General features: G+C 34.3%; 2 protein-coding genes across 2 annotated transcripts in view; one reads left to right on the forward strand and one right to left on the reverse strand.

The window, feature by feature from the left end:
- Positions 1-41: 41 nt before the first annotated feature.
- Positions 42-1,444, reverse strand: LOC135849369 (leucine-rich melanocyte differentiation-associated protein-like). Its single transcript, XM_065369762.1, has 5 exons — positions 1,268-1,444; positions 973-1,200; positions 633-893; positions 457-544; positions 42-367 (listed from the first exon to the last, which is right to left on the reverse strand). Exons 1-5 carry the CDS (start codon positions 1,331-1,333, stop codon positions 288-290), a joined length of 723 nt encoding a protein of 240 aa, XP_065225834.1. The 5' UTR covers positions 1,334-1,444; the 3' UTR covers positions 42-287.
- Positions 1,445-1,613: 169 nt separating this feature from the next.
- Positions 1,614-25,095, forward strand: part of LOC135847918 (zwei Ig domain protein zig-8-like) — a 450,816-nt gene continuing 427,334 nt past the window's right edge. The window contains exons 1-2 of the mRNA XM_065367656.1: positions 1,614-1,795; positions 4,325-4,411. The gene's annotated coding sequence lies outside the window, so the exon portion shown is untranslated. The remainder of the gene's footprint in view (positions 1,796-4,324; positions 4,412-25,095) is intronic.

The following is a 25,095-nucleotide window of genomic DNA, read 5'->3' on the forward strand; positions in this document are numbered from 1 at the left end:
CGTTGTCACGTTTCTTAAAATTAAGAAAATAAATTCGATAATTTTCTCAAGAATAAAAAAATTTACTAACGAAGGGTATAAAAAAAATGTGGAACGTATTATAAAATTGCACGCAATAAAGGTAACTAACCATAAATAATAAAAATTGATAAATTGGTTTCGCAATATATCAGTCAAACTGTCGATACTAAGTATTCTTACATTATTGGATCGGAATGAGGAAAAATTTCATTGTTAAGTACGTATGAGCTGCCTTAATCAATAAGTTTAAAAAACTGAACACAAATTCATAAGTCATTATTCACGATAAACCGATTACCTTCCGACTGTTTGGTAGTGTAACGGAATTTAAACATTCCATATGCTCCTGAAAAATGAGACGAATGATGATTTGAGTTCGGAAAATAGATCAAGATTTACATAAATAATAAGCAAAGGTACTTTGCGAGTATTTACCTTTATGTTCACCAACTTTTTGATCGGATTCAGGTAATGGAGTGTACCTGCATGAGTCTTGTTCGTAGAAATCGTCCACTTCAGGTATCTATGCACGATAAGAATTTTTCGTATAAACAATATTACTGAAAAACACTTATAATTATTAGCTCGATACTCGAAGTGAAATAAATTACCTCTTTAGGTCTCTTGATGAGCATAAATTGTCCTTTAATAGCTGCTTCTCGAAGCTCCTGCACAGATACTGGTGAAAAATCCAGGAATCTTAAAGTTCTCAAGTAATGCAGGACGAAGCATCTGTATCGTTTGTAATCATCTTCATCCTTCTGCGAATCGGAAATTTGATTTGGACAAGCTTTATTACCGAGTAAACTGAGATGTCTCAAGATGGGGAAATTTTTACGTAGCTTTTGTACTAATCCGTCCAAATCTGTAATCTGAAGCAAAATATTATCACACTGAGTGTTTTTCTCAATTCGACGAATGTTATTTCAACTGTTGATGTAAAATTTTTACTTTGTTGTTGTTCAACGATAATGTCTCCAAGGTCTGTATTGGTTGGAACATAATACTGTCACTTAATTGATTGTTGTCCAAAATTAAATGAGTCAAAGCAGGAAATCTCTCCAAGCTACTCAAATTCATAATGTTATTGAAACTCAAATCCAAAGTTGTTATTTCTGATCCGTGAAGTTTACCGAAGACGTCTGGGATTCGAGTTATATCATGGCCTATGTAGCTTAGCTAGAATGTGAAATGAACGATTAATAATGAGTTTGTTACGTGAAATAGTTGAGATGTAAAATCTTACCCGTCCATTTTCGATTTTATAGCTCCCACGAGCAATGGTCGAAGTGCCATTACGATTGTCTTCCATTTGTGTACTTTAATTACCAACTGAATGAAGCAGTGAAATAATAAAATAACGATAGCTTGATTACATATTCTAGTTTCTACTGCTTCGAATGAAAAAATTTTCATAACATGTTTATTTTCTTGATAAGAAAAGTGAAAGTTATGATAAGGACGAAGGTTAGACTGATAACGATCCTAGCGGTGAAAATTGTTACTAATGGTGACAGTCAAAATGAAGAAATAACCTGGCTAATTTCTCAATTGATTGTCTTATGAGAAATTGAAATTTTTTCAATTTTTTTTTTCTGATGGAGGAAACGTGAATTTATTGTGAAGTTAGTGTTATTTTAGTGAATTTTCGTGTATTTTTTGATTAAGCATTGTAATGTTGACCAATATTGACCAATTGAAACCTCGATTCATTGCCATTACCCTCCGGAGTTGAAGTGTTTCTTGCATCAAAATCACCAATCTTTCACAACAGGTATCTGAACTCTAGAGAAGTATCTTGGATTTATTATTTTATTACTATAAACATCTTGATGATTCTTTTGAATCAGCCTTTGTTCTAAATACATCGAAACTGTGTTCCTGCTACTCAGGTACAAAGTACTCTGATACGATTTGTAATCATGTCCCTAACGTCTCTGTTGATGGTAAGAAAAAGAGGAGCCAAAGTAAATCCAAAACAGAAGAATATTACTACAGTATCTTCGCATTCCTTCTTGTTCGAATAGATGATATGGGAATTTCTTCCAGAAGGGTGAATTTTCGTGGTTTTGATACTTATCCAAGGAGTCTGTGTTCTGTGTCCCATCTCCCATGTTACCTTAAGATGGATATTATTCTTTTGTTCATCATCATCATCATCATTTGACTTGACGTTGGGTTTGAGTTTGAGTAGTTTATTCAATTTTGTCCCTGGTTCTATTTGTATTGAAGCTGCTGGTAAGGCTCGATATTGATGTTGACTGCCGTCCTCTGCAATCTTCATAAATATGATTAATTTTTTTTTTTTTTTTTTCAATTCTCAACTAAGAATGTACGAATAAATACACTTGTTGATTTTTTTCTTCATACCTAGTACCTACCTATTTGAAATTTTTTTGTGATTTGTCTCGAAGAAGTAAAGATCTTAAATTATACTTTTAATTTTTTTTTTTTTTGGTAAAATAGGTAATTTCTAAAATGTAAGGATTGACGATGACCGAAGTTATTATGATTGTAATTTTTCACCACAAGGGGAATATTTCATGTATGGAGAGTTACGTAGCCATTTTACTAAAAAACTGGAATTACTTTTACGAATTTAAAGTGCTAATTGTGTCTTGGACATTGTCGAGGCAAAAAAAAAAAAAAAAAGTCAACGAAATGGTTTCTTTGGCATTTCCCTATTTTAATATCGTCGAATGTAAAGTCGAGGTAAAAATATCTAAAAAGGTTAATTTAGTTTCACGATGTCTTTCTGTAAAGTACAATTATATTTTTGGTATTTTTAGTGAATCTAAATACGAATTGGGTTGTTGTTTCTTTTTCAGCCAGGTAAATTAATGAACATTATTTACGAGTTTCGGGGACGCTGCTAAAATGTCATATTTTGAAAAACTCTACGAAAGATTATCCGCGGCTGAATAATTTTCTCATTAAAATCAGAACAGGACGGTTGGTTTGTTCGGTGAAAAGCTAACGACAATGTTCAACTACACTGTAGTTGAAACTGAACGAAAATTCTCTCCGGATGGAATCAGTTGACTTTTGGGTTAGCGTTTCGTGGAATTTTGGTATTCTTTTTTTTGTAAAACGTGGGCGATGTGAAATATTTCAGTCGAGTATTTTATTTGTCGGAGTATAGTTAGGTAAAAATCTTGCAAACAATTTAGATGCGTTAGCATAGGCGAGTAATTGTAATTAACAAAGTTTTAAAACAACTATATAAACAATTTTTCCGGCCTCAGTTGAAATGGCTTCTAGGCGAACTTTTCAACCCGTTGTTTAAATTATTATTCGTGTGTAAGTTGCGGAGCTTTTGTACGGAAAGTTATGAAAATTCGTGTTGTTTCAAGGTCGTCGTGTACGAGTAAGTATCCGAGTTTAGGAACGCTGAGAGTTACCCATATTTGGGGTAAAATTGATAAGAGTTGATTGAACTGTAATCCAAAATTGAATAAGTTAGCAAGTTTCAAGTTGATGGAAAGCTTTACCACGTGGTTTTTCCAACATCTACCGAAGATTTGTTTATAGAGTGCTATACACGATTCAAGTTTATATCCTTCGAATAAGCGATCCTCTTTGAAAAACAATTAATCCGGTTAACTCGTCGATCGTAATGTATTAATCTAAAAAAGGTCTAACTCGAGATTGGACTTAAGTATCATCAACGCCCCTCTCGTTTTAACATATTTAACCAAGTTGATGAAAAGTTTTCTTATCTCGAGAGCATCGAACATCTTCAACGGTGTTATTTTCAAACTCGAAACGAGCAAATGGTGCTGTAATAACACGCCAGGCCTTTACACCCCCTCGCTTTATTCTTACACCCCTTTGGGACGATCCAGCTGCGTGTTATTCGTTTCGCTAATTTTGCAACGCGTTTTTCAACTTGTTGTTTTCTCAAAAAACGATACGCGAACAACGAACATCAAATTTTACGAGCATTTATCACATTTAACATTATATTCAACTCGTTGTATATGTAGGATTAAACACGTTAGAGTGTTATTTGCTGTAAAATGTGTCTGCATTTTAGATACACATACACACAGATGAGTACCTCTACCTACCTAAGATGTGTAGTTTTACTTTTCGATGTGTTGTATTTCGCTATGTACTTAGGTAGGTACCTATTCTCTCTTTTTGCCAGAGCTAAATTCGAATAAATTTTTATGTTTGAAATAGCTATGGCTGAGCTGTACTTGAACTGACTGCTGCTATTTGAGATGTGATTGTGATACGATTATGTTTACTTTATTGTACCAATATATATTTTATATTCTTTCACTTTGGGTTTTCGCAGGTGGAAGATCTCTGTTCGAGTTTAGATGGAATACAAAATTTTACAGATGGCTGAATTGAACTTATGGTGCTGTTCCGGATGTGCTAGGTGAGTTAATGGGAGGTGATGGATTTTTACAATGGATTTTATTATAGTAATTCGAAGGATGTTAGCTCTCTTGTGTTGTACTCGTGTGGATTTTAAGGTTGTTGGTTCTGGATAACTGATTTCATTTTTTGGAAGAAAATATAGGTAGGGTACCTATTATTAATCTTCCATATTGCTACGAATGCAGGGCTCCTTTCGTTCAATCATCTACTCTTCCCTTTTCCACCTCTCAAAATTCAGAGGTGAAGATCATTTGTCAAAGATACCTACATTTGGAGAAATTTACGTAGGAACTGATACGATTGGAGACATATTTTTATAGGGATTGAAACCGAAAAATAAACAGGTATTCGAAGTTCGAACTAAGGGACTCCGAATAATTGAGAACTAACATGTCACACCATATTTTCATTATTTTTCGAACTCGTTTCAGATGGGGGCCTAAAGAGGCACTGAGGGGCCATTTTTAGACCAAGTGTCTGGAAAACCTATCAAACGATGACTCGTGTCTCATTTTCAATTTTATTTTTTTTGGGGTGGTTGGATTATGTTTTGAGGATATTATTGACGAAGGGGGAGTGGTTAAGAAGTCGGAATCCTAGAAATAAAGCCAATATTTGAATTTAGCGTTTTCAGATCATGTAAAAACATTTCATCTTATTTTTGACATTTTTAAACTTTTTGTAAAAATAAGAGGGGGAGAGTGTTTTATGTTTTTAGGGGATTTGTTAAATGGGGAATGAAATAGAATCTTCGATGTATTTTTTTTTAAATTTTAGGTGATAGCTTTCAACTTTTGCTTAGTTTTGAGTTTTTCATTGTTGATTTTGAATTTCCTGATTTTTTCCCTTGAAAAACCTCGTACACAGAATTTGGCAGTTTTGCATGAAATCGCGAATGTGTGGACATAACAAAGCTCACCCCCCTTCAAAAGCCAACCTCACACCGTTTGATCGATTTTCTTCTGAGTTTTAAAAGATCTGGCATATTAATCATTAGAATTTCAAAAATATTTTTTTCCAAGTTTTCAAAAATTAGATTTTCTAAACGTTGATTGATTTTTTTTTCAAGTTTTTAAAAGTCAGGCGTAACGTTAGAAAATCGATTGATTTTTTTACAAGTTTTCAAAAGCTGACATCACGCAGATCGCTTCAGAAAGCGCTGTGATTACGTACTTAGGCTGCTAAAAATTTGGTTCTGAGGTGTTGGTGACATGAACTCTCAGTGAGCCGAATTTCAGCCAAAGAGGAGGTGATGAGTGGACGATACTCTCTTGTAAGAGAACTTTAAAGTTTGAAAAAATTCAAAAAAATCTGAATGAAGGATAAATTAAAATGGAAAAGTTTAAAATTTGTAGCAAAAGAATGTATTGTACTTGAATAGGTACCTTGAAAAGAAAATATTCAATTTGAGCCTAAAATATTATTTGATTTGATCAAATCTGAAACATTGCTAGGAATTTCAGAAACTCACCTCAACTTGCACCATTTCAAACAAATGAATAATGAAATAAAAAAATAGAAATAAAACAAGTAAAAGTAAAATGGCCAAAAAATCAAAAAGAGTCGATAAAATACTCATAAAGACCTTACAACTTTTGAAGTGACCTAAAAACTCATTGAAACATCCTTAAAACTGCACAAAAATCAGAAAAACTGCCATTTCAAGTGCAGAAAAACACCGTTAAAACTACTCAAAAAATTCATTATAAAATAAAACCAAAGTCAGCGAATTAAAGTAAAAATTGATTAACATTTTTTGAATTGATCATATTATGTATTTTCAATTACCTACAGCAAGATTCTAGATTTCAAAAATATAAAATTCCGATTCCAGGAATGGTCATGAATTCCAAATTTTTAGTGCTAATAATATTTTTTGGGGTGTTTATAATTACAAGATTATTACATCCGTAAATTAGGGGGGTGGGGGAGTTGGATTTACTAATCGATCAACAAAAGTATTCATTTTTTAAAATCTTTTTCCAACTGGTTACACTGCCTTTTCAGCGTCACCTACAAAGCCCTGCCTTTCGCAAAGATTGTCGAAACCGATCGTTTTCTGCCAAAAGTAGGGAGAAAAGCTCGGCTTCTGTCAAAATTGCCAAAAAGTGTTCTTTCTTACATAAAATTGCAAAAAATTGTCGTTTAATCGAATAAAATTCCAAGTACCAGTTTTTTCCAGAAACTGTTCAATCAAAAGTCTCGCTTTATTGTTGCCAAAAATTCCCAAAAAGTTTCGCCTTTTTGCTAAAATCGTCAAAATTTTGCCATTTTGCCAACTTTTTCAAAAAAAGTCTCTTTTTTACCAAAATGTATCAAAAAAGTCTCATTTTTTCGAATTTCAGCATAAATCGCAAAAAAGTATCATTTTATTATTTCCATTTCCAAAAAGTTCTCTTTTCTGCCAAAAATTCACAAAATTGCTTCAAATCTCGCTTCTTGGAAAAAATTGTCAACAAGTTCTACTTTTTGCTAAAATTTTCAAAATCTTCCTTTTTTCAGAAATTGCCAAAAATTCTTATTTTTAACGTAAAAAAATTGCTGAGAAGTCTCGCTTGATTAGCAAAGAGTTGCGAAATGGCCTCACTTTTCTGACAAAAGGTACCTAGGTATAATTTTCAGTAAGTAAATGCCAAAAAATCATGTTTTTTTTTTTTAGTAAAATTGTCCAAGTTTCAATGGAGTTTTATTGTAGATTTTAATTGATGTGTCAATTTTTTTTGCATTTTTTTTTTACATTTTTGATTAAAATGTTATGGCTTTTTTTGTGATTTTTTTTTCTTCCAAGTTTAGACGTTTTGTTCGCGTCTTGTAACTTTTTTGATTATCAATAAGAGTTGAGGTTTTTTTTTTGGGGGGGGGGGTGAGAGATTGAGAAGGAGACGTTCCCTCCTCTTCCTCCTCCTCCTCAAGCTCCCATAACCATAATCAAAACTTCTTTTAAATTATGTATTCTAAAATTTCCAACGAATTTCACCCCTTAACTTCTCTCAGCAGCTATATTTTATTCGTGCACCTCGATGAAAATTTCCATCTCGACACCTACCTATATTTTTTACATCCTTCTTTTCGTAATAATTGATTCAGTTCGCTACACGTTTCGCCATCGCGTAGGTATACCTATAGTTAGGTACAATAATTACAAAAGGGGGCTCTACCGGCTCTCCATCTGTCGGTAATAAGCTATTGTATTTATGTGAACTCGAGAAAGCTGCAGCAGTTTTTCACAGTGGTACACTATACAGAGATGTAGTGATATTAGTGTTAGAGAAGGAAAAGATCTAGCTGTAAACTTTGTGAAAACTTCATTTTCTATTCGAGTACGGTACCAACAAGCGCCAAGTTTGTTATCGAAAAGTTGAATGAAATTTTCACAAACAGCCTCGAATACAAGAATCCTTTTTGTATTCGTATCAGCTACAGAGTTTATTTTAAATTAACTACAGTACCGGTTCATGAATATATAATCATTACGAAAAATAATCAAATCACCGCCGAGCAAAAAAAAAAAAAGATAATGATACCACTCACTCAGCAGAGTTGGCGCGATTCGAATCGCGCGAAAGAATCGAGAAAGAATCCGATTCTCACGATTCGAATCGGATTCGAATCGCGGTTCTTCAAGTCGAAAGAATCGGAAAACGCAGGAATCCGATTCCCTTTTATAGAGAATCGCACCTTCTCGATTCCCTGCGATTCCTTGCAGGTATTATTCACGTGTTGAAACAGTAAAATGCACTGTTTTTAATGGCTTTTAGTGATGCATTTGCATTTTGTAGTTTGAGACTGGTGACATTTTTTTAAAGATTGGCTGTTGTGTGATAATATTGCAAATCAGTGATTCTATGCAGTGAAAGAATCGCGCAATGCAAGAATCGGATTCTCTTTAATGGAGAATCGCGCCCTCGCGATTCTCTGCAATTCCCTACTCACAGCCACAAACGAAAGAATAGAACATGAAAAATGATCATATACCTAGTTGGGGAAATTACTGATTTCATTTAAAATTCATTTGTCAAGTCCTGAAGTTGAAAAAAATTAGTATTTGGGAATCGGAATCGGAGGGAATCGAGAACCGCTAAAGAATCGGATTCAGAACCGGATTCACTCTGTGAAAGAATCGAGAGTGGAGAATCCCGATTCTCTCAGGTATGGGAATCGTAATTCAGGAATCCGATTCTGACGAACCGAGGAATCGCGCCAACTCATCCAACACCAAGTTTTGCAACATCGTGATTTATCCCCCTGCTTTTTTTTCTGGCACGTATTTTTCTTCATCTATCTATCCCTTTAAATTTGATGCAAATATTCGTCTCAAGGTATAAAGAAGGAAAAAAAATCATAGCTAAAAAATCATCTCGCAACTTTCATACAAATACTTTCGAGTAGACATGTCTTATAGTTAAGTACGTACGCTGTCAAACTGAGAACACAAGTGAATAATATTTTGCTTTAAATTTCAAGCACCCGTCAGGAAATTTCTACTAATTCTTTGGTTTCTATTGCTAAAACTCGGTATACTCGTAAATAAAGTACGAATACTTCAAAACGCCAATGAAATATTCACGTGTGCGATGAAAAAAATTCCAAGTAACTTAGAAAAGGAAAAAAACGGATAGCAATGGTTTTCTTGAAATAGTTTTGTTAAAGGCGAAATATTAAACGTCAATTTTTCGCAAGAATAATGTAAAAAGTTAAATAAACCGAAAAGTTTTCTTCGTCTTTATTTTTTCATGCTTTAAAGTCAAAATTTTCTGTATAAAGCTCTCTATATTGTTGTGAGAAAAAAAATAGAGAAAAGGATTTTTACCTGCTGATCGAAAACTATAATGATGTTTTAAACGTTTTTACCTTATTGTTATCTTTTTCGTTAGGTACCTTTTTTTTAACCAATACTTTGGAATTTTTTTAAATAATAAGAATCAACTCGAGAAAGTCTTCGCTTTTATTCTAATTTAAGTGGTGTTTTATGAATTTTTTTGTATTTCTTATGGAAAGTCTTATGACTTGGATGTGTTTTATTTTCACGTTTTTTGCCTGTTTTTTTCTTCTCGAACCTTTTTATTTCGTTTCAGATTATAAATTCTGAAAAGTACTTATTATGAATGTGGTTTGTAGACGTTTGAAAAAAAAATTCTCACTAGGGTGTCTAACGGTCCCGCAAAAGTCCTGTGTTTTGCTAATGAATCCTGCAAATCCTTCAGTTGTCCTGCTTTTCATCACTTTTCATCAAGAATTTTTTGACATCAGACTTCAATTTTCAATTATTCATTTCTCCTTTTTTAACAATTTTTTTTAAATCACACATTTTTGAAGGCTTTTGTTCTCGCTTGGTTCAAGCCCGCTTGCTTTTCTCTTTCAATTTTTTTATCATTCAATCAAAAAGTTTTATTTTATGACGTCCGGCATCTTGGCCTTTAACGTCAACAATCCAACTGATTTGAAGCAAAATAATAAACTTCTCATGAGTTATTCATCACACAAAAAAATATCGTTTCCATACCTCTCAAAATATTGGCTTATGAGAACTTTTTCCCTCACTTCGCCAGAGTCAGTTTGTTTCTATTTTCCGTTGTTGAGAAGTTCCAGATTTGAAGGAGAAATTAACATTTTTATATGTTATATGAATATTATGCAAAATTATACCAATCAAAATGAAAACATTGTTAGGTATTTCATCTCTTACTTATTTTACTATAAAAATCGCAGTTTTATTTCGAAAAACTGGTATATTTTTTCTCCAAATTTCGTTCAAATTTCCCATTAAATTTTTTTATATCTTTAAAAAATTTAACATGTTGAAGAAAACTTTTCATTGGCCCAAAAAATGAAATAAAAAAAAGCACCAACGCATTATGCGTGAGAAGACCGACGTTTCTTCAAATAAAAATCTTCTACGAACGAATTGATTCACTATTCACTTTTATTTTGAAACATTTGTATAGCAAATGATGTGTTTGTAATAGAATCGAATCATTTACGAACGATTGGTGATTAAATAAATTGATTGGTGTCTTCGTGAATCATTCGCAAACGGATCAATTAATTTATTTGTGAAACTACTGCATATGAAATTGATCTGTTTTCAAGCGAAATGAATCGAATCGAATCATTCACAACCGATTGACGATTGAATAAATTGATTGATATCGAAGTGAATCATTCGCGAACGAATTAGTTGATAGTTGGTGAATCATTCACGAACGAATCGATTTGTTCAAGTGACTCGTTCACGAACGTATTGATTGGATTGAGTGACTCGTTCGCGAACGAATCGATTCATTTACTAAATTTTTGGTGAATCATTCGCGAACGAATTAATTAACAGTTGGTGAATCATTCGCGAACAAATTGAATTTTCTTGTGAATCATTCGCGAACGAATTGAATAATTTCTGGTGAATCATTCGCGAACGAATTCATATTTTGTATAAGTGACTCGTTCGCGAACGAATCGATTCATTTACTCGATTTTTGGTGAATCATTCACAAACAAATTGATAAATAGTTGGTGAATCATTCGCGAACGAATTGAACAACCCAGTTGACCAAATGCTAGCAAATTTTGTGCTAGCGTAAATGGTGCCGGAATTTGAGACACTTTTTTTAAAAAATGCTAGCAAATCAGTTGCGATTAGGTCGCATTAGAGTAGCAGAATTGCGCACAAATAGCTAGCACGTAGCTGGCACAAAGCTAGCAAAAAGCTAGCATTTTGTTGGCACTTTGCTCTGCATTCTGCTACGTACATGCGACTAAATCGCGACTGATTTGCTAGCAATTTTTACAAAAAGTGTCTCATATTCCGGCACCATTTACGCTAGCGCAAATTATGCTAGCAAGAAGCTAGCATTTTGCTAGCGTAGAAAAACTTTGATCAGTAAAGTAATTACTATTAATTAATTTTTAAAAATTCTGGGTGTTTACCTTTAACAGGTGGTAGTTCTCCAGGAAATTCCAAAAATTAGGCGACTGTCCCAGCTTAGAGGTAGCATAACGCTAGCATCTTGGGATAGTATAAGAAGAGTGATGTCACTCTTCTTACTTTTCAACAAGATACCACCTTGAGCTTATATTCAACTTGATGACACACTTTATCTAAGAGTAGCAAACTATACCATGAGAGAGATCGACGCTAGCAATTCGCTAGCATTATGCTAGCGCTTAGGTTGAAAAATCACTTTATTAAATAAAAAATGAAGTTTTTTTTTTTAAATAGAAAATTTGTCAAAATTTAAAATTTGAAAATGAAGTATCAAACAAACCATGAAAATGAAAAATTTCAAAAACATTTGAACAACATTTTAGTCCACGGAAATGGGGGTAATTGCACCCCCTGCCGATCCTCCGGGACAACGTTTTCCTTAAAGGGGACATCCTAAGGAACATTTTAAAGCAAACTTGCTGAAAAAATTGGCATTACTTACAAAATGGCGGCAATTTTGATTGAAAGGTCAGCCGAAATCGCAGATTTTGCGTTTCAACATAGGACGTGCACAAAATTTTTCAAACCTTACAAACGTAGATCGAAAGATCATGCAAAAATTCATCACCTGTCAAAATTTTTTTTTTTTTTTTTTTTTTGACATTTTTTTATACTGGGCGTGTATAATTGCCAGGATTTTTACGCCCAGTTTTGAGGGGTTTGTCTAGATTTGGTTTGAAAGATTGATTTCTTTGATGTATTCAAGTGCTAAAGTAAGTACCTTTTTCGATATTTGGTGAATTTTCAAAAATCAAATTTTGGCCAAAATGTGAGAAAAAATCAAAATTTTACCAAATTGACCAAGAAACCTGACATTTGGGATATACCCTATTTTCGACATGCCAAATCGATGGGAAACGGTTTCAACTTGTTTTGAGCAGTTCTGGAGCCTCCAGCAGATTTTTGAAACTCAAATTGAAGTTGTAAAGCTCAAATTTATTCTGAAAACTAATTTCAATACGCTACGAAGTACTGCAGGTGAATTTCAAGTCGTTTTGGAGCCTCCAGCGACTCTTTGGAAATTCCTGAAGCCTCCAGCAGATTTTTAAAACTTTAAATTTTCACAAAATTTCATCAAACTGAGATGGAGAGTCGAAATTCATTCTGCAAACTAATTTTAATACGCTACGAAGTCAACTGCTTGTGGATTTCAAGTCGTTTTGGAGCCTCCAGCGAATTTTCGAAGGTTGTATGGCGTTTTTTGGAAAATTGGAATTTCCTAAAAGTAGCTGGAAGCTTCAAAACCATTTGAAACCTGCGAAGTAAATTTCAGCTTGTCAACTCCAATTGATTAATTAATGTTGTGGGAATTTCAAGTTTCAAAAGCCTACTGGAGGCTCTAAAATGACTTGAACCCACCTGAAGTCGTCTTCAGAGGGTGTTAAAATTGGAGTGTAGAGTAAACTACAGCTTTCTATATCTATGTCCATTTGATGAAATTTTGTTGTCCCCTTTAAGAAAAAAGTTACCCCGGAAGATCGGCGGGGGGGGGGGGGGGGGTGCAATTACTCCTATTGTCATATGCAGGAATATTTTTAATGATTTTTGTATGCGCGCTGAGGGATGGAAAAGATACTTGCTCGCATTTTGCTACAATAAATAACGCAGAAAAAGGTTTATTGGTGAGAAATGCGTAAGATCTGGTAGCACGTTCCTATCATTTGACTACAAAGAAAACGCCAAGTCACCAGATGCAGAAACTAGAGATATGCTTACATTTTTCTAGAGCCAGATGGCTAAGTAAATGCTAGCTCAGAGATGCAAGAATATTACCTGAAGTTTCCTATCATAAAACTGTGAGCAGGTACATATTAGTCAGTGATACGCTGGCATTAAGCGAGCAGGTATAGAGTGAGGAAAAAGCTAGCTGAGATATGCGAGAATATTGCTTGAACTTTCTTGGCATAGAATTGCAAGCAAGTATCCATCAGTGATACGCTAGCATCAGGCGAGCATGTATGAAGTGAAGTAAAAGCTAGCTGAGATATGCGAGAATATTGCTTGAACTGTCCTAGCATAGAATTGCGAGCAAGTATCCGCCAGTAATACGCTAGCATAAGGCGAGCAAGTTAAAGTGAAGTAAAAGCTAGCTGAGAGTCGCTGGAAAACAGCTCGAAAATTGCTAGAATTGAATTTGCTAGCGAAAAACTGCAAGAAAATCGCTTACTTTTAGCGAGATAATTATTGCTGGCCACAAAAAGCGAGTAAATTGCTAGCAACTTATCAAAACGCGAATAAAACGCTAGCTTTTTGCTAGCATGTGGTCAACTGGGAATTTTTGTTGCATTATTCGCGAACGAATTGATTTGTATAAATGACTCATTCGCGAACGAATCGATTCATTCACTTAATTTTTGGTGAATCATTCACGAACGAATTGAATAATTTTTGCTGAGTCATTCGCGAACGAATTGATTCGTATTAGTGATTCATTCGCGAACGAATCGATTCATTCACTTGATTTTTGATGAATCATTCGCGAACGAATTGAATAATTTTTGCTGAGTCTTTAACGAATGAATTGATTCGTATTAGTGACTCGTTTGCGAACGAATCAATTCATTTGCCTAATTTTTGGTGAATCATTCACGAACGAATTGAATAATTTTTGTTGAATTATTCGCGAATGAATTGAATTTTTTGGTGAATCATTCGCGAACGAATTGAATAATTTTTGGTGAATCATTCGCAAACGACTCGATTCGTATGAGTGACTCGTTCGCGAACGAATCGTTTCATTTACCTAATTTTTGGTGATGAATTACTTGCGAATGAATTGAATTTTTTAGTGATTCATTCGCGAACGAATTGATTCGTATAAGTGACTCGTTCGCGAACGAATCGTTTCATTTACCCAATTTTTGGTGATGAATTACTTGCGGATGAATTGAATTTTTTAGTGAATCATTCGCAAACGGATTGAACAATTTTTGGTGAATCACTCGCGAACGAATCGATTCATTTACTCGATTTTTGGTGAATCATTCACGAACAAATTGATTAATAGTTGATGAATCATTCGCGAACGAATTGAATAATTTTTGTGGAATCATTCTTGGGAGAATTGATTTGTATAAGTGACTCGTTCGCAAACGAATCGATTCATTTGCCTAATTTTTGGTGAATCATTCACGAACGAATTGAATAACTTTTGTTGAATTATTTGCGAATGAATTGAATTTTTTAGTGAATCATTCGCGAACGGATTGAATGATTTTTGGTGAATCATTCACTAAAAAATTGAATAATAGTTGGTGAATCATTCGCGAACGAATTGAATAATTTTTGTGGAATCATTCGTGGACGAATTGATTCTTATAAGTGACTCGTTCGCGAACGAATCGATTCATTTACATAATTTTTGGTGAATCATTCACAAGCGAATTGAATCGTATGAAGGACTCGTTAAAATTTTTCCTCGCCTATCCCCCCTCTCAAAAATCACAAAAAATCCTGGCAAAGTCCTGCTTTTTTTACTAAAGCGTAGCTTTCGTCCTCGTCAATTCAAATATCAAAACATACTTACACGAATTAATGTTGTATCTAAATAAGTGAGGTGGAGGAGGAGGGGCGGGGGGTAAACGCCTCTTCTGATTGTTCAAATTATTTCAAAAATTTCTGCATGTACAACTTAGCGATCCCACCAGATTTAGATGAAATTCAACAAAAACTTTAATTTTGATTTGAAAGTCACTCAGAAAAAATTTGGGCTCCGGAGGTGCCCCACAGTGGGCCACAGACCCCCCAAAAACGGCGATAATTCGAATTCAACCCTCATCGATGTGCAATACGTCGAATAATATGTTTTCGAGGTCGTAGAATTTGAATCTGCACTTATTTTTTTTGTAGGGGTGGGGGGTGAGGCGTGGGGAGAGGAAAAATTTCAAATGTTGCTTATATTATCGTGTAATATATCGATTAATATGTTTTCGAGGTCGTAGAGTTCGAATCCGGAGTTATTTTTTTGGTAGGGGTGGGGGGTGAGGCGCGGGGAGGGGGCAACTTCACATTTTGCTTATATTATTGTGTAATATGTCGATTGATATGTTTTCGAGGTCGTAGAATTCGAATCTGCACTTATTTTTTTTGTAGGGGTGGGAGGTGAGGCGTGGGGAGCAAGAAGATTTCAAATTTTGCTTATATTATCGTGTAATATATCGATTAATATGTTTTCGAGGTCGTAGAGTTCGAATATGGAGTTATTTTTTTGGTAGGGATTAAAAGTGAGGCGTGGAGAGGTGAAAAATTCCAAATTTTGCTCATATTATCGTTTAATATGCCGTTTGTTATGTTTTTGAGGTTGTTTATATCGTTGATTTGAAAAAATCATTTTATACCTCAAATAATGTATTTCAATCAAAATTGAATCGAGTATATCATGATTCGATCCTAAAATTGCGATATATCCGCAATTGTGAAGAAAATTGATGTATTTTTAATAGAAAAATGGACCTTCACAGCAAATGTGCAATTTTGTGCAAAAAATCACGAAAGCATAGTATACACCACTCCAAAATACTCCTTCCTATGCAGAAGAGAGCACACTGTCTTGCCTTGTTCTATAAGTTTTAGACCAAAATATGTTCCGATTCCGTGTAAAAAACTGTAAACATTGAAAATCAGTGGTATAAAAAAACATCAAAAAGTAAATTTGGAATTTTTCACTTCCCCACGCCTCACCCTCACCCCTACAAAAAAAATTAGTGCAGATTCGAATTCTACAACCTCGAAAACATATCAATCGACATATTACACAATAATATAAGCAAAATGTGAAGTTGCCCCCTCCCCGCGCCTCACCCCCCACCCCTACTAAAAAAATAACTCCGGATTCGAACTCTACGACCTCGAAAACATATTAATCGATATATTACACGATAATATAAGCAACATTTGAAATTTTTCCTCTTCCCACGCCTCACCCCCCACCCCTACAAAAAAAATAAGTGCAGATTCGAATTCTACAACCTCGAAAACATATTATTCGACGTATTGCACATCGATGGGGGTTGAATTCGAATTATCGCCGTTTTTGGGGGGTCTGTGGCCCACTGTGTGCCCCTGATGGGTCCTCAAGGATGAGGCATTTTAGAAAATCGTAATTTTTCGCTCCAACCCCTACCTAACCAGTTTTGTGGAAAATTGCCCAGTTCCAAGAAATAGTACTTATTTGAGATTCTGCATCAACTTGAGCCATTTTTGCCAAAATTTAGGGCCACTTTTAGAGTTCTACTGAGCGGTTAAAAATTTGAAAATAGCTTATTTTTGGGTAGGTAAATTTATGTTTTGAAAATTTTTTCTTCTCAGAGATTTCGCATTCATCATGCTAAAACATGGAAGGATGTAATTCCTGAAACTAGAGGAACATTTTGGAATGCAGTGGTGGCAACTTTACATTTCGGTAACTGAAATGAAATCATTCAGAATTCTATTTCATTCGCCTGGGTTAGTTATTTCTTCATTGTGGTCGATGTTCAAGTTCACCATGCAAGCACTTGTTGAATGCAAAAGCCTTAAAACACACTGCATTTCATTCCAGTATTGATAATAGTGTCCGATAAACCATTGATATGTGTATGTTTGGAGTGTAATAGCGAAGAGCTTTCAACGATTTGGCAATCGTGACTTTGATCTTGATCAGAAAATCGATCCTCGTTGCCTTTTTTTTATTGTTGAAAATTTAATCCTTCGAACATTTGCTTTTACGAGTGTTGGTATTTTATTAATAAATTTGTGTTTAGATTAATTCATGGTGACATTTTCGTTCGAAATAATTAATTAAAAGGTTCATCGTTTGTGAGATATTACCCACCACATACCCCATCTAAATCGATACGTTCGCGCGCCTTATCCGACCAAAATAATAAAAATGGTGGAAAACTGTGCCAAAATAATATAGAACAGTCGAGATGTACTATATCTACACTTTTACCTAGAACAATGACGATGAAAACAGCCTTAAGATACGGCTTAATAATCCAGCACATATATATACACTAGTACATATGTATGCTTGTAGCATAAGGCGAGCGTGAAAACTCGCACGTTCACACGCATACCTACCTACATCTCGAGGAAAAAGAGCCAGAGGGGTGGGGGGGGAGAGCAGCCTACTCTTCTCTCGCTGGAAAATAACCTATTAAATTAACAAGAGTAATATATTTGTAAAAGCGAGAGACTTAAGTTGCGGACATTAATTCTCTCATTGTTGTTAAGTGGTGGTTATTTACTATCCTTTTGTAAGGCGTTCGAGTTGTATGTTTTTATCTGTTTTGTACCTTTCTTCTTCTTGCTTTTTTTGCCTCTCGCTCTCGTCCTCGTCGTGCTCTATCACTGGTTCTTTTTAACATAAATAAAAGTCCTTCTCGATAATGGTAACGAGAACGTCGTTTTCCTCCTGTGCTATATTTTTCTCCACTTGTGTGCGCCAGCAGTGTCTATTTTCAACTACATTCTTCGGCAGCTTTACACCATGCTCTTCTATCTGGAAGCCTATTATAAGAAGATTAAAACAGATAAACGATACCGATAAAGAAAACCTTTTACCGCGCGTGGACTTTTCTTTCGTCCTTTATAGTACGACTAGTAACTATACTATCAGTAGTCCTTAACTATCCGTAGTCGAATATTTTATCTTTATAGTAATTGCCTCGGTATCGGAGCCAAAAACGAGATTACCTTCGGCAATTAAATAGTATACCGCACCGATAGCATATAGGTTCATGGTTTGGAAAATTGGATCAGGCTGCATCGTGTCATTTACTAAATAGGTGTCTACTTTTACCTATACTTATCTGTACTCGTGAAAGGGTGAAAAATTCTCTCAATTGATACCATTTTTAACGTTTGTATTGTTGTTGGGTACCTACCTAATCTACTCGTATGAAAGAATTCCAAGATGGGAAATTCTATTATGTTTATTGCTTTTCATGACATTCAACTTGGAATAATTGTGTGAGGCGAAAAAAAGAATTTAAGGAGTGTTCCTTAGACTCTCACCTTGACCTTGAAGAAAATTGTAGAATATTCGTGTGAAGTTAACATCAGAAAATGGCTGAAATGTGTGAAAGCACAAATTGAATGAAGTAAACTTTCCCTTAAAAGGAAAAGCTCGGTGAATATTTCAAAAATAATTTTATCCGTGAAATGAATTATTATGCTGTTCATGTTTTTTCAAAATTGAAGTATTCAGATTATCAAATTTTGGTTCTTCAGACCGGGTGGACTGATTTTTGATATTGAGTTATGAGAAATGAATTGATTTAGTGAGGGTTTGAAGTGGTATGCGAGTTTTGGAAAGAGCATGGCTCGAAATCCCTAAATCAAAATTTCAGCAACCTGAATTGATTTTTCATTTTTGGGGAATTTTTAAAAGTAGGTATCCAAGAGAGATCATTTTTTTAAAATGTGTGTTTTTCCTCTTTCAAGTACACTTTTTCCTCTTGAAAATTATTGAAATAAGTTCTGAAGCTGATGTCAAACTCCTTTAAAACCGAATTTCACCATTTCCAATTATTTTGGAGCCTCCAGCAAAATTTTCCATTTTTTCTAGAATATTTGAATTTCTCCAAAAGTCGTAAATATCCATCCTGCATCCAAATTTCGCCATTTTCGACCATTCTGGAGCCTCCAGCATGATTTAAAATTTTTCCAAAATCTTTGAATTTCTCCAAAAGCTGCAGTCACTTACTTAGTAAGTTGAAAGTCGAATTCTGACCAATTATCAACCGGTTAAACGAGTTAGAGTGATTTCCAAGTGGTCACCTCGATCGCCGTGCTCGTAATTGCTAATTAATATCAATAAGATAAGTAAGTAGGTAAATATTTGCGAATCATTTTTCACAAAAAAGTCCAAAAAGTCTTACGTTTTTTTCTTTCTATGAACTACCTGCACAAAAGTCTCGCTTTTCTACTGATAGACTGAAAAAATTTTCGTTTTCTAGCAAAAAAACTAAAAATTGTCAATTTTTGGGAAAAATTCCAAAAAGTTGTAGTTTTATCCAAAAATTGCTTGCTTTTTGCCGAAAGTTTCCAAAAATTTTTGCTTTTCAGCTCGAATGGCCAAATTACCTGAAAAGTCTCGTTTTTCTACTTCAAAAATGGAAATAGATTTTCACTTTCGAAGAGCCAAGGAGGCCTAAGTCTCAATTTTCGAAAAAAAATAAATTTCTTCGGCAATTTAAAATTGCTACTTTTATTTGCAAAAATTTTCAATTTCTTCTTTTTTGACAAAATTTGTCAAAAATTCTCTTTTTTCAACCAACTTGCTAAAAATTGTCATTTTTTTGCAAAAAAATTCAAGAAAATCTCTTTTTTAAAAAATTGTTCAAAGTCCTGCTTTTTACCAAAAATTGGCTTCTCTGCTAGGAATTTTGAAAGTTCTCATTTTGTTGCCAAAAATGTCGGAAATAGTTCAACTTTTTAGAATAACGATTGGTGATTAAATAAAATTGATTGATTTCTCGGTGAATCATTCGCAAACGGATCAATTAATTTTCGGTTGATTTGGTTTTTGTAAAACTGTTGTGTAGGAACTGATCTGTTTTCAAGTGAAATGAATCAAATCGAATCGAAAAACCAATTGACGATTGAATAAATCGATTGATTTGTAGGTAGGTGATGAATCATTCGTGAACAAATTGGATTTTTTAGTGGATCATTCGCGAACAAATTGAATAATTTTTGGTGAATCATTCACGAACAAATTGAATAATTTTTGGTGAATTATTCGCGAACAAATGTAATTTTTTAGTAAATCATTCGCGAACGATAACGAATTGATTCGTATAAGTGTCTCGTTCGCGAACGAAACGATTCATTCACCCAAATTGTTGGTGAATCATTCGCGAACGAATTGATTCGTATAAGTGACTCATTCGCGAACGAATCGAATCATTTATTCAATTTTTATTTTTTGGTGAATCGTTCACGAACGAATTGAATAATTTTTGGTGAATCATTCGCGAACAAATTGAATTTTTAAGTGAATCATTCGCGAATAAATTGGATAATTTTTGGCGAATTATTCGTGAACGAATTGATTCGTGTAAGTGACTCGTTTGCGAACGAATCGATTCATTTATTTAATTTTTGGTGAATCATTCGCGAACGTATTGATTCATAAATTATAGAATTGATCAATTCGTTTGCGAATGATTCGCTAAAAATGAATCTATTCGTTCGCGAATGATTCTTTCAAAAAATTAATCAATTCGTTCAAACTCAAAAATTGTCAATTTGCAAAGTTCTGTTTTATTGTGTTTTTTTTCAGTGATTTTTTTCTTCATCAAAATGTTTTGGTCACGTTTTGTCACTCTTTTGGTTACTTTTTCAACCTTTTTTGGGTTATATTCACATCAATTTCCTCCCCTTTTGATGAAATTCAAAGATTCTCGAAAAATTGAAAATTACGCTGGAGACTCTAGAATTTCTGGAAATTGTGAAATTCGATTTTGGCGAAGTCGACATTAACTTCCAAACTGACTTTCATCATCTTTACTGCAAAATTTTATGGAAGGGAATCAAAATGTGTCAAAAATCGAAAAATCAATTTGAGCAACAAATGTTTTGGTTGTGGAGGTTTTAGACCGTGCTCTTCTTCAAAAACCCCACTCCTGTTCAAATCAGAGACGGTCACTAGAAGTTAGTTCTCTTTTCAGTATGAGAAGTGTTGAAGGTCGTTATTACAATACAGATTTTCATGTCGTTCACTTGTTTTTGTATATTCCATAGAAAGTATTTAAACCAGAAAAATTTGGTCCTTCGAGCCGGGTGGATTTATTTTTGGTTTTAGACTTACTTTGTATCAATGAACCAATCCGTACGCAAATTCAATGTTGTTCTCTTGTTTTTGTATACTCCGTGTGAAGTATTAAAATTGGAAACTTTTGGTCCTTCGAGCCGGGTGGATTTATTTTTGGTTTTGGGCTTACTTTGTATCATTGAACCAATCTGTATGCAAATTTAATGTTGTTCACTTGTTTTTGTATACTCTGTGTGAATTATTGATATTAGAAAATTTTGGTCCTTCGAGCCGGATGGATTTATCATTGGTTTTCAGCTTATCAACGAACCATGTGTGAGCTGTATTGAGCAAAATCGTCCCAACGAAAAATTTTTAAATAAATGTCTGAATTCCTCTTCCAGCTTTCCACTTTGAAAATAAGTTGAAAAATTCTTGAAAATGTGGTGTGACGCTTCGACGTCGATGATTTCAAATTTATGCATTTATTTCTTGAATAGGTACCTGCGTTAAAAAAAAAGTGCGGAAAATGATGAAGAAGATGGGAGGGGTGTCATGTCAGTCGAAGCAGACAACGATGTGACCGAAATATTTAATCTATTTGTGAGTACTGAGTACCTTCAATCAGTATAAATTCAAATGTCACACCATATTTTTAAAATTTTTTTGAAGAGTGTGGGAAGAAACTAGAGATGGAAAACGGTATAAACAGTCGTAATTTGCATAAATAAAAATCAACCAAAAAAATTCCATTTACATACAACAGATTCCAACCTAATAAAAACACTATTTCACGATTACTCGACAACATCCACCTATACTCACCCTCAATATTTTGTTAAACAAAACATCAAATTATCAGATTTCGACATCAACGAACCGCCTTCAGTATACGATAAAAATCAACTTGGCATTTTTTTCTTCTTTTTTTTTGGCTCACGAACTCGACCAGGTCGACCTTCGTGCGGGCGATGTACGAGACTCAGCTCGTCAAAGGATATTGCACTGAATTCCAGCAGCCAAATGAAGGTTAATATTTCTTTCGTCGACTAAACCGATAAATCTTTTCAGTTTCACACATCTTTAATTTTAGGCCCGGTCTTGGCTTTTACGCAATTTACATATAAGCTCGTTTTGCATAATAAAATCATCCATTTTGGTATTAGAGACGACCATAAAATATTGCCTTATCCACTAACAAATGCAACCGTTGCTACATTTGAATATTTTTTAAAGCGAAAATCTACGTACAACTTTTACGTTTTCTTTATTATTTAAATAGTTTAACCGAAGCCGCCGTCCTCCCCGAGCTTTTCTCCATCTCTACAGTCCATACACACACCGGATATGTTTCGCTTCATTACCAAAGCCGATGAAACAATGTAAATGTACCCGGCAATGTATATTTTAAAACCGCTACACCGCGCCGTATATATGGGAACTATTTTTTCTACTTTGTGAATCCACGATGCACGGTGCACGGTACACACTTACACAGTAGGTATACACGCTATACCCTTACTCGTCGTGTATTAGGAAAAATAAGCGCAGAATATAGTACGGTTTCCCGCATTCTGTACAGACGTACATATAAGTGGGCTGTTACGAGATGGAAACCAGGCCGCCGTGAGCAGCTTAACGGACCAAATTTAATGGCAAAACTCGACGAAAAATGACGTCGACTGCATTTTTAAACATTTCTTCGTATATGCTGATGATTTTTCATGCAGAGAATAAGGAAAGAATGAGCTAAAAAAAAAAAAAAAAAAAAGGCTGAGAAAAAAAGGAATATCAAAATAGTCAAAATTTACTACCGGAACGAAAACAATAATGTTCGAGTGCGGCAAATAAAATCGAGTTTTTTTTAATAAGAAGAAATTTGTATAATTTTGAATTCGATTCGAGACGTAATAAGGATATGAGCTCTTGAAAATCAAATAGAACTGAACTCAAGCTGAGAACCCAAACGCTTTTCCTTGAAAAAGACAGGATTTTTTTGAAATTTTCTCGCAGTGCCTAGCCTGCCTACTTACACGAATTTCACCGAAAATAAATCCACCCGGCCCGAAGGACCAAATGAGCGGAATCCATGAAAGTTTGATTTATTGTGAAGATTTTGTATTATGCATCTCGTGAATTGGTTCATGTGTCATCATTAGAGCTCGGATTTTTATGATTTGTCATATTTTCATTCATCGCAGAAGATCGCGCATATCCTATGGATTTTTGTGAATCATATAATTCTGAGTAAAATGAGCCCAACTTGTCAGCGCATATTTTGCATATTTTGGGCATAAATGCATAAAAATGCATATTTTAGACATTTTAAGCGCATATTCGTCATATTTTGGGCATTTTTCCCAATTTTCAGTCATATTTTGGAAATTTTGGTCAAAAAAACCATTTTTGGTAAAATTTTAGTTGAAAGTTGAAAAACTGGAACAAAAATTGAAAAAACGATTTTTAAATTTTTTTTCACCACGTTGAGGCGATTTGTATGTTAACTTAAAATTGATTATTTAAAGTAAAATTGAAGACTTTAATCTCTTATTTTTGAATTTCTTAATTTTCTAGCCTTCCCTATACCTTTAAAATGAAAAATCCTTTCTATGGATACCAATATTGATATTGCATAAAAGTGCATATTTTGATGAATAAGGGCATATTTTGTCATAATTTGATCACAATAAATGCATATTTTATGCGCATAAAATGACTTTTTTAGTGCATAAAAATCCGAGCTCTGGTCATCATATTTGACGAAAAATTCAAAAACAGTTGACCCGGCCCGAAGGACCACAATTTATAGTTTGAGGGTAGGATGTTCAATCTGTCAAAGAAATGATTTTCTATGATTTTTTCTGATTATCCAAACCAATAATTGTTCCAATTTTCCAGATCCTTCGAATGTTAACTTCACAAAAAATTACGGAAAGATGGAGCGGAGGTCAAATTTTTTCAAAAGTCATCAGAGTGCTTATTGGACACCCGAACTTACAATAGGATTAAATTTTTAGCTCCTGAAGTGGATCGCAACACCTTCCAATGCAATAAATTACTGAAGAATAATAGAATTGCATTTTCATACCAATTGAAAATTGAATTCTTCATTCCTGGCGCAGAACCCGCTTACTTTTCTAGACAGTATTTCTCACCACTACTCTCCGGATACTCAAAATACCTTTTACAATTTATAAAAATGGTGCATTATCTTTGTTCTAAGACCATTTAGGGCAAATTTTTAGCTCCTGAAGTGGATCACAACGCCTTCCGAAGCAATAAATTACTGGAGAATAATAGAATTGCATTATCATGAAAATTGAATTCTCCATTCCTGGCGCAGAACCCGCTTACTTTTCTAGACAGTATTTCTGACAACTACTATCCAGATACTCAAAATACCTTTTCGAATTTATATAAATGGTGCACTATCTTTGTTCTAAGACCATTTAGGGCCAAATATTTCATTCCTGGTGCAAAATCCGCCCACCTTTCTAGTCAAAATTTCAAAATATTTTCAAGGATTACAAGTTGGTCGAAAATTTATTTATGAACTGACACCCCAAGAATTTTATAGGCTATCTAAAACGGTCGAGAGGGTCTTCGATAGGTAACGACCAAAGATCTAGATCCTAAAAATTCATTTTTGGGTGCTCCAGAGAGATTTGAAATTCCTGAAGAAATTCGAAAACTCGCTGCGGGCTCCAAAAAGGTCAAATTGCGATTGTGTCGAGTCGGGTGATTGCTTTTCTGGAATTTCCAATTTATCAAAAACTCGTTGTTGAACTGGCATTCCTGGAATTTTACGATAATTGCCTAAAACTGTGGAGATGGAACCGAATAAGCATCCACCAAAGTTATAGCCAGATGTTAAATTTCATTTTTGGCTTTTCCGGAGTGACTAAAAGTTTCTAGAGAAAATTTAAAAAAATCACTGGAGGTCTAGAATGGTCCAAAA

Source organism: Planococcus citri, chromosome 5 (assembly GCF_950023065.1).
Source record: "Planococcus citri chromosome 5, ihPlaCitr1.1, whole genome shotgun sequence".
Lineage (NCBI taxonomy): Eukaryota > Metazoa > Arthropoda > Insecta > Hemiptera > Pseudococcidae > Planococcus > Planococcus citri.

What these genes read in the sequence shown, in the direction of transcription:
- LOC135849369 (XM_065369762.1), bottom strand. Translation starts at nt 1,333, where the DNA reads ATGGAAGACAATCGTAATGGCACTTCGACCATTGCTCGTGGGAGCTAT. An exon ending in ATAAAATCGAAAATGGACGG is followed by an intron (nt 1,201 to 1,267) that starts GTAAGATTTTAC and finishes TTCACATTCTAG; the next exon opens with CTAAGCTACATAGGCCATGA. An exon ending in AAAAGTTGGTGAACATAAAG is followed by an intron (nt 368 to 456) that starts GTAAATACTCGC and finishes CTCATTTTTCAG; the next exon opens with GAGCATATGGAATGTTTAAA.